The sequence below is a fragment of the Pinus tabuliformis genome, chromosome 5_2 (genome assembly GCF_031772625.1).
Source record: "Pinus tabuliformis cultivar Carrire ecotype Pingquan chromosome 5_2, CPIR1, whole genome shotgun sequence".
In the NCBI taxonomy this organism is placed as follows: Eukaryota; Viridiplantae; Streptophyta; class Pinopsida; order Pinales; family Pinaceae; genus Pinus; species Pinus tabuliformis.
This window is the reverse complement of record NC_142306.1, coordinates 924,404,270-924,415,270: the sequence shown is the minus strand read 5'-3', so window position 1 is coordinate 924,415,270 and position 11,001 is coordinate 924,404,270. Positions and strand designations below refer to the sequence as shown.

The window sequence follows — 11,001 nt, the reverse complement described above, 5'->3', positions numbered from 1 at the left end:
AAACAAATGTCAATCCATGAATGTACTATTGAGTATCCCACTTGTGGTGGTCCAAAGTATGATGATAGCCACCAGTTGTAATATTAATGTGTAAAATAACTAGTAATATTGAAATACAAATTATAGGCCACTATTAAATTGACAATAAAACTTTGGAAATGATGGTCTAAGCTATCATCATACATGAATTAGCCCCTGGCAACTTGTGAAAATTACATCATTATAGAATTTTATAATTATATTAAATCTATATATAAGAAAAAAAAGAAAAAATAGCATATCAATTTTATTTATAAAATAAGCTAATAAAATGCAAATCCTAAACCATTAACTATACATAAATCCCAAAATTAATACCTAATCTTTACTTTACTATAAATTCTATTCAATAACAATTATTCTTAAAAACTTCAAAAATAAAAATAAAAAAATATGATAATAATAAGAAAATAGACTAGTTCAAACTATTTATAAAATTGTTCTCAATATAATCTCTTTCCACTTAATATTATAAATTGTATTCTATGATTATCACTGTAAACCACTAAAAAAATTATCTTAATCAATAATCATTATTTTCAATGATTAAAAAATATTTTAACTTAGAGATATTCCAAAAAATGTGTGTTGTTTTTTTCCTATATGGAAAGAAGATTTCATATAGAAAAATATCGATGAAAAAATTGATCATATGGAATTAAAAAATTAAAAAACACATTAAATAATAATATATGATATATGTTATTTTAAGATAGGAAAATATTTTAATTAAATTATTAATTAACTGATCAAATCTCTTCCCCAAATAAGAATATAAGAGATTAATTAACTAGAAAATATCTCTGGATTTAACTACTTCTAAAAACCTATAATCACACTTACAACAAATGAAAATGCAGAACTATCATCTAATCTAAACTAATCATTTTCCTCCAAATATATGTGCTGACCACTAATCATTTTCTTCCACAACATGCCCTAGTCAGATTCAGATTCAGAAATGGCTTCGTCAGTCACCTGTCCAAGGCGGTTCAACTCATTTTCTGAATTCTTATGGATTTTGGCGACTAGCTGCTCTAGCGATGCCTCAACCTCTCGAAGAGTCGGTCGTTCATGAGGATCCCCTTTGCTACACATCACACCTATCTTCGCCAACATCACAACAATTCCATGCCCCATAAATTCACTTACATCATGTTCTTCATCTTCCATTCTAATCTCCTCCACCAAAGTCGTGTCAATCACCTCCAACAATCTGTCGGGGAATGCATCGCCCACCCAACTCTGCAATGATTGCTCTTCTTCTGAAAACACTGCATCTGTGGGCTTCTTTCCCGTTATCATTTCCAGTACCAAGATGCCGTAGCTGTATACGTCCCCTTTCATGGACGGGCGGCCTCCTGTACCATATTCTGTAACCAATTATATATACATAAAACCTTTATTAGTGACTCAAATATAAAACCTTTATCACTGACTCAAATATTTCCCATATACAACATTGCTCAATCAATCTACTGTATCAGTGTTTACCTGGTGCAATGTAACCAACAGACCCGATCACATGACTGGAGGTGTCCCCTGAGGTTGCTGCTGCTGTTGAATCGTTCATGAGGCGTGAAATACCGAAATCTCCAACATGAGCCGTCATCGTCTCCTCCAGTAAAATGTTGGAAGGTTTCAGATCACAATGAACAATGGCCGGACAACAGTGATGGTGAAGGTATGCCATTCCATGGGCCACGTCCTTGAGAATGCTCAGCCGTCTTTTCAGATCCAACCTGCAATTATTTTCCCTACAATGCAAATGCTTATCCAGGTTTCCCTGCGACATGAACTCCATAATCAAACATTTGACCTGCAAACTTGAGCATACGCCCACCATTCTCACCAGATTCCGATGGCGGACTCTTCCCAACGTCTTGCATTCTTTTATGAGTCTCTTGTACGCACCTCCTGATGTGGCAGACTCTATAACTTTGACAGCAACGATTGTAGCGTTGTCTAATACGCCCTTATACACTGACCCGTGGCCGCCACGCCCCACTAGGTTATCCGGGCTGAAACCATTAGTTGCTCTGTTCACCTCTTCCTCACTTACAATCTTCGTCTCGCGGAGTTGGCTCCTCAGCATCCTCCCTAATCTCGCTGAAATAGTTTCCAACAATGCAGACTTTCTGCTACGAAAATATATCAAAACCATGAAGGCTAGGCAAAATACCAATAGCAAGGTTAAACCAACCGAAGTGGCCAAGATAACCACCCTTCTTTTGGAATCATGATGGTGCCTTGTCGTCAATTTACAATGAGGTAACTCTATCCATCTGCCACAGAGTCCACTGTTTCCTAAGAATGATGTCAAATTCAGTTTTCTGAAAGCTCCAGAGGATGGTACTTCTCCTGTGAAGTTATTGTATGACAAGTTTAAATGCGTAAGCTTCTGTAATTTCTCTATAGAGCTAGGCAGGGGACCGGAAAGCTTATTGAAAGAGAGATCCAAATCTTGAAGGCCTGCAACTTGATCGATTGATGTCGGAATCGTGCCTTCCAATGAATTGTGAGAAAGATTAAGGTAGTCAAGTCCAGCACAATTCACTAATTGGCTGGGTATGCTCCCTGAAAAATTATTGTCGGAGAGATCAATTGCGAGAACCATGTGCATTCCTCCCAGTTCGGCAGGCACCCTTCCTGTGAGTGCATTATGTGAGACATTAATGTAGAACTGTAGGTTATGAAGGCTAGCCACTTTGGATGGCATCACGCCGCTTAACTGGTTATAACTGAGGTCCAAAAGCTCGAGATTGGAACAATTCCCTATATCATTATCCGGTATATTACCACTGAACTTGTTATGGCTGAGATCTAATTTTCTTAGCTGCTGCAAACTTGCAAAAACATGATGAATTTCACCAGAAAAGGCGTTTTGAGAAAGGAACAGTTCATACAGATCTTTCAGTTGACTGAATTGATAGGGTATATTACCTTCCAAGTTATTCCCTTGGAGGTCCAGCGCTTGAAGAGTAGACAGCCCTCCTAGTGCAGAAGGAACTTCTCCAGAGAGAAAATTGTTAGCTAGATTCAACAGGATCAATCCAGTGAGGTTGCTCATCTCCTGGGGTATCTTACCAGTGAAACGATTGTCACCCAAAACAAGATAAAGCAGCTTTTGAGAAAGACGGCCTATGCTTCCAGGCAAGTCGCCCTTAAGATCATTGATGCCAAGAGAGAGTGCTTGCAGATTGGTGCAGTTTGAAAGTGATCCAAAGATGGAAATGGATTCCTCACTATACAAATGATTATCATGAAGTTTAAGTTTCTGTAGAAGAAGGAGCTTTCCAAATTCCCGAGGTATGTGCCCCATTAAGAAATTATGGGAGAGTTCGAGCCAGAAAAGCTGAGAGCAATTTCCTAAAGATTTCGGAATGGTACCGTTTAATTCGTTTCCCCAGAGCAGCAGAATTTCTAAATTTGAGAGCTTTGTACCTATCTCCCACGGGATTTCTCCAGTAAGCCTGTTGTCAAGCAAGTATAAGTGGCGTAACTCCGTGCAATTAAGCAGTGAAGGCGGGATTCCTCCACTGAGCTGGTTTCCTCCAAGATGTAGAGTTTCAATTTTAGAGAGCTTGGTTCCTATCTCCCACGGGATTTCTCCAGTAAGCCTGTTGTGGGACAGAAATAATACGCGTAACTCCGTGCAATTAAGCAGTGAAGGCGGGATTCCTCCACTGAGCTGGCTTTCTCCAAGATGTAGATTTTCAATTTTAGAGAGCTTGGTTCCTATCTCCCACGGGATTTCTCCAGTAAGACTGTTTTCGGACAAATATAATTCGCGTAACTCCGTGCAATTAAGCAGTGAAGGCGGGATTCCTCCACTGAGCTGGTTTTCTGCAAGAGACAGATGTTTAATTCTAGCAAGCATGCCAAGCTGAGAAGGGATAGTCCCGCTAAGGAAGTTATTTGTTAAACTCAGATATTCCAGCGCAGAACAATTCCCCAAGGTTTCGGGCACTTTCCCAGTCAATCCATTACCGTACAGTGAAAGATTTTGCAGGTTTTGCAATTGGCCGAGACCACTGGGAATAGTCCCTGTTAAATTATTGAAGGACAGGTTAAGCAGCCTGAGAGATGTGCAATCTTTCAAAGCCTCTGGAATGGACGAAATCAAGTGATTCTGATTGAGGGACAGACGTTTTAAGCGACGCAGCTTGCCCAATTCGTTTGGGATTATGCCAGAGAAACTGTTCAAAGTGAGGTTCAACACGCCAAGAAAGGAGATATTGCCCAAATGTGGAGGTATAGTCCCTTGCAGGCTCATGTTGTAGAGATTTAGGGCAGATACGCGGAGTTTGTGAGGGTGGCAGGTGACACCAGTCCAATTGCAGACATGATTGGCAGTAAAATCCCAGTTGGCCAAGGCGTGAGAAGGATCATATGTGAGGGAGGTTTTGAATGCTTGCAGGGCTTCTATATCGACCTGCAGTCGTTCACGACTTTTCTCATGATAATGATGAAGAAGATGGGCGTTTGCAGAAACAAAGATGAGCATGAGTGTGGAGGTGATGAGGATGAAATCCGTGGAAGGTGCCATCGGCTCCTCAGATGGGCGATCGATAAAATGAAGGAATTACAAAAATATTTCAGAGGGTTTGGGCAATTGTGGATATCAACTACATTTGTGAAATTCCTTCCTAAGGGCATAAGGAGTCATAAGGATTTTGGTGGATTTTCGTTTTCTTGTTGACTCAAGTGCTGTTAACTTAACCCAGTGTGTTTAACTCATATCGTCCATTTCAACTAACTATAACTAATACTAATATATGGTATGAACTCAATTTTTTTTGCGGATTTTTCTTTATTGACCGCAAGTCGTCCATCTTGTCTACCCGGACGCTGTTATTTTTGGTTTTGGTGAAATGACGAACTGCTGGTCGTTTGCTCTAAAATATAAAATTCATTTATTCATGTGTTTACCGTGTGTGTTGAAAGCACATTAATATTCAATGCACAACTTGACGTTATGCCCAATACAGAGACACATAAAACATATATTTCCAAAATATACGGCCATGACTGTGCTATGTTTTCGGAGTTCCTTAGTCAAGTTTGTTTTGAATTGCTCCAAGTTTGATTTATGAATTCTAGACAAATTGAGTGTTTTATTGCATCTATTTAAAAATAAATCTTAAATGATAATAAAAAATTATCAGACTAAAATATGTTCTTTAATTCCAATTAAACACTTCAAAACATAATTCCAACCAAATACTTCAAAACATAAAAGATTTAGACAATATACATTAAAAATTTGATAAATGCAATGAGTGCACTGACACCAATAGAAATTGTAAAATATGAACAAGGAAAACCTATCTACTAATATTAGAAGTCTTTTGGCCAAAGATTTCTAGGATGATATAATGAAGGTGTGCTAATTTTATTGTACAACTATGATTAAAATGAAAGCTCATTAAATAGTTAATAAAAAAGTTGTAAATATAGATTTTGTATTAAAAATATAACACAATGATCATGTTGTTACCCATAATTGTAACTCATAATTCTAATGTAATAAAAAACCAGAATTCAATATTAAATTAATTTAGAATTGTCTGTTATTTCCATTAATTAAAAAAACAGAATTCAATATTAATTAATTCTTTTTTATAATTAATAAAATAAAAATATAATTTAATTAATTAAAAGAAAATCTTAACTAGTGATGATTGATGCTATGTGATTCATTCTCCACATTTCACTAGTTTCAATCCCACTTCTTCACCCCTGTGAGCATCACCCGATGCAATGAGTGCTAAGTGAACTATTCAAAAATCATGAGAAATTAGTCAGTTACGACTACCTCTCATGGAAATGGTCATACGTTTGAATGACTTACTTAACGCAGTTGAATCCCAAAAATGATATCTAATATAATGCACTGCGTAAATCCCCCATACTTAAATTCAAAAAGAGTCAAGGGATCTCTACTTGAATGGTTCATGAGGCACAATACTTGCTAAGGTTTTGCAAATAGGGTAGCAAGCTAAGTGGGCTTGATTGTGGGGAAAAAACTCCACAGTTAAGCGCGCTTGAGCCAGAGGAGTTCTGGGATGGGTGACCTCCTGGGAAGTCCTGGTTACCAGGTGCAAGCCCCGGAAGTGATGATTGATGCTATGTGATTCGTTCTCCACATTTCACTAGTTTCAATCCCACTTCTTCACCCCTGTGAGCATCACCCGATGCAATGAGTGCTAAGTGAACTATTCAAAAATCATGAGAAATTAGTCAGTTACGACTACCTCTCATGGAAATGGTCATACATTTGAATGACTTACTTAACGCAGTTGAATCCCAAAAATGATATCTAACATAATGCACTGCGTAAATCCCCCATACTTAAAATCTTAACTATGTAAAATATACTTAATACTTACATACTTATTTGAATCGATGTTTATTAATATTCAGAAATCATTTCATTTATACAATTATACATGTTTAAAAAATAAATTAACTTATACATTTGTCCTATAAATAATGGATTTGTGAATGTATAACAACCTAGTTATCTTCATCTACACTTCATTCCATTAAGTAATGGTATCAATTCAATTTTATTTTTAGCAAATTGCACAAAGAAATAACAATAAGAACCACTCATGTTATGTAATTGGTTTCTGAATGTGTAGCAACCTAGCTATCTTCATCTACTTTAGACTTTTCATTCCATTAAGTAATGGTATCAATTCAATTTTATTTTTAACAAATTGCACAAATAAATGACAATAGGAACAATTCCTTTAAGTTGTTGAATAGAATAAGGTATGTTCTTTGTAATAACTTATGAGTTAGGATATTTAGGATTTTAGAACATCATGTATAAGTGGATTAAATCTTTCAACTTGTGTATATAAAATATATAACACTTCTAAAATTTACCCAACATTATGGTTGAAATTAAACTTAGTTGTGGAGTTTAAAAGTTTATTTATGTAATTGTGTAATAACTTTTTGGTATCATGGTAAAATATGTGATATTTTTCCATATATTTTTTGAAATTTGAAAAAACAAAATTAAAAGATCAATATTGTAGAAGGATTATCAAGATTAAAATTGACTTTTTTTTTTATAGTTTTTCCATGTAATATTTTAAATTCAATTTTATTTTGTTTTTTTGGTGTGGGCCAAGTAGAGACTAATGGTCGTTGGGGATGATCATTTTTAGAAATTCCTGAAGTAGAACAAGAAGAATTTGAAGTGTAATGACATAATGGAGTGAAAATTGACCAGAACGTGAAGGGTTTATAAGATTTGTCATATTTTTGGCTACCCATTAATGAACATGAAAAGAATACAATGATGAGAGTAAAAAAATTATGTGAAAACTATGCTTTTAGGTGGTATATTGAGATCTCTACCCCAAGGTTGTGAAGTCAATACCTAGTTAGCTAGTGTTATCCTACTTTATTTCATGGTTGGAAAGGCTCCATTCATGGTTAGTAAGGCTCCATTCTTCTAGGACGGAATATGTTTTCACTGAGTTATCTGTCTAGACAAACTAGTTGATGAAGATGTGAAAGCCAAATTGTTCTTTTATGCTTTAAGATTTAATAATGTAATACTTCCATAAAGTATCCCTTGTATATGAAGTTATTTCATAAATGTAGCATGGTATTATACATTGATTGCAATGCTTTTATCATTTCTTTCACTTGTATCATAGTTGTATTGCTACCATTTTTCCCACTAAAGATAGAAATCACATTTTGTGTAATGTAGAATCTTAATTGATACTACACTATCCAAATGTTATCTCTAAAATGTTTTCATTTTAAATCTAGTATAATAATTGTAGAACTGACATTTAATTCTCATCATATTTGCATCAAATAATTCTGCAAATCTTTAATAAATCATCCAAGTAGATGTGGAGATCTGCAAATCTTTAATATATATATATAACATTTCAATAAAAATCACATTGATTTGCAGTTTTACATACTTTATTAAGTTGCTAACCACAACACACCACCTCCTAAACTAACTGAAAACAAAGGAGGATAATGGGGTGAACTAGGATGGTGGAGAAAACAAAAAGGGGATGAGGGTATAGTGATAAGAAGGGTGATAATAAATTTAAAGGTGATGGTAAAGATAAGAAAGGAAACTTGATCTCTAGATAAACTTAAGGTGCTTAATCTATATAATAGAGATGGATTTCTTCTTAAGTATTTATTGATATTGTTGTTTCTTCACATTTTAGAATTAGAAACAATGGTTCAAATCACCATTTTCAATAGCAAGAACAAAAAACTAAAACTATTTTTCATTATTTTATGAGAGTGAAAAGAGTAGGAAATAATGAAATAATTATTATTAAGTATTTCTCATTGTTTCGTGTTAATGGGGATGGGGGATCAGGGGAAACACTTATTATTCAGTATTTCCCTCCACCCAAATCTTCATGGCGGTGGGTGGAAATATTGGGAAATACTTGTTATCTTTGGTCCTTAATCTCCCCACCTTCATGAGGGTGGGGATGGGAATGGAGGGAATAACATGAAATACTTGTTAAGTATTTCTTATTGTTTCCCACTCTCATTGAAAAATAATAGGAAAAATATTATTTTATAAGAATTATCAATAAATTTGTCCATAGGGTCTTGGATAGACGATGATCAAGTGCACTATTAAGACACTCTTACATATTAAGTCACTGGTTCAATTCCTTGCCCTATTCAGGTGTTATTCTTGGACACGACCATGGTGTAGCCTCATCATTATCAAACTTACACCAAAAAAAATTATCAATAAATTTAAATTCCTAAAAATATATATATCACATAAATGAGTACTTGTATATTAAATCCATGCCTGGCCATGGAAAATATTTGGGAGAGTTATAATGTTGTTCTTCTCATGGGCTTCTGAATTGTCAAATTGCAGAGATCTACCCTCACCCAGAATACGTCAAAATTCCCCAACCTTGATAGTACTTTATTATCCTAAAAGTATATATTCGACAAAAATGAAACATAAGCAATACACATTTAACACCGGTCATTACGTAGATTCTTAATCAGCGCTATCTATAGGGAAATTAAGGCTGATGACTCGAGGAGGTTCCCCTATTGGGCTCATCGATTGATTATTCTTGTGTTGCAGATCCGTAATTATTCTACGCAGAGCTTCAACCTCATCCTCCAAGTGTGTAATTCGTTGCTATTGAACTTCAACTAATTCCAATGTGGTGCAATCAAAGGCTTGTTGTTGATACAATATGACTTGTAAATCATAAATTTCAGTGTTCATTGCTTCATGCGCCTTCATGTAATTTTTTCATATGGTTGACGCATTCGAGTTTGATTTTGAACTTGAATCCATGAGTAGGGCTTGCTGAGATCGAAGCTAGAAGAAAGAAGAAGGACCTATAGAAAATGAAGTAGTAATGGAACCTCTAGTTTCTTTTCCTACGCTCAGAGATGTTCGGCCATATAGCCTAATTGCCAATTCAGGGACTGGAAACCGAAAAGGAAAGGGAAAACAGAAGAGGAAAATATAGTTCATTCCAAGATGCAAGGTTCTGAACTCTAGTCAAACAAAATGCTCCCTAGTACACACTAAACTAATTAACCAAAGAATTGACACAGTTACCTCTAGGCCCAAGAGAGCGAGACGCCAAACTTCCTAACTACAATGATGCTTAACACCTTAACAAATTTCCCAGTGACAGAGGACCTAATTAGCAACCCAAAGCTCATCAAAGAGCTTTTATTTTCCCCAACTACACAACAACCTTGCTAACAAAACTTCCATTTGATTAAAATTTATAGGGTGGCTATGCCATAACCATCCCCTCTCACATAGAATGGAGAGAACAAAGTTGCCTCTCCTTAATTTAATCTCTCTACCAACTAATAATCCCATGTGATTCTACAAGTTCGCATCACTTAAGCTATAGTCCCAAGGTGAAGTAATCATCGCCCAACTAATTGAGAAAACATCTTCCTCGTATGCCATGAACTATGTGTTACATTCCCATCTAATATTCCTCAGTCCATATGAACGAGGCACACTCATAAAGATGATGGAGAGAGATACCAAAGGATTTAGTTGAAGGATATAAAGGGGTGGCGTTGGTGCTAATAAATGTAACAGGTTCTCATGCAATTGATCCTCATGAGGTGCCACATTGGGCTAGTACGAGACTAGCCAAATTATCATTGCAAGCTAGATCATATCATCAATATGCCTAATGATCGTACATGGAGATAGAAATTAGGGGAAAGGAGATAATTTAGGGTTGTTCTAATGAGAAAAGGATTTTAGCAGCGGATCTATAAATGGATAAAGACACATGTAGAGATTGGGGTTACAAAGATTGATCATGAGCTTCATTTAGGTGATGACAACTTGACCAACAATACCATTAATTTTTTATCACCCCTTTTCTAAGAGGCAAGCCTTATTGGTGAGAATATCAGGTTCACTATTGAGAATTTGAAGAATATGGAAAGAGGGGGCACTAGAAAAGGAGCAAAGGATATCTCTAATACGATCGAACAATAAGCTTATCATATTATCTTTTGGAGGTGTATTGGCTCTTAGAAGTCGAATGATAATTAGGAAGGAGTCTCCCAAATAGTTATGTAGTTGATACCACTCTTTTGGGCTATTAATAGCCTCAAGTAAATTCCATACATCTCTATTTGATTATTTGTTTTCCTACCAAGTCCCCAAAATTTTTTTTCCATAATTTCCTTCAGGATTTAGAAGAATCCCTCCCCCTCCCACCACACCCTAAAAATTCAAAATAATATAAAAAAAAGTAGGCAATTAATTAATAAATACATAATAGATTTTATTATAAATTTGTAGTATTGATTTTATAATATTTTAACCTAAAATACTTTATAAGTAAGCATGCTTTAACTTTGAAGTATTTTATTTTTTTAATATTTTAACTTTTAAAATTGAGTAAAAAATCTTTTTTTAATTGAAGT

The 11,001-nt window shown here is 35.3% G+C and overlaps 1 protein-coding gene across 1 annotated transcript; it reads right to left on the bottom strand.

Moving 5' to 3' along the window:
• Nucleotides 1–789: 789 nt before the first annotated feature.
• On the bottom strand, nt 790–4,707 carry LOC149162291 (uncharacterized). Its single transcript, XM_089435663.1, has 2 exons — nt 1,534–4,707; nt 790–1,412 (listed from the first exon to the last, which is right to left on the bottom strand). The coding sequence occupies exons 1-2, from the start codon at nt 4,586–4,588 to the stop codon at nt 979–981; spliced, it is 3,489 nt and encodes a 1,162-aa protein (XP_089291789.1). The 5' UTR covers nt 4,589–4,707; the 3' UTR covers nt 790–978.
• Nucleotides 4,708–11,001: the final 6,294 nt, after the last annotated feature.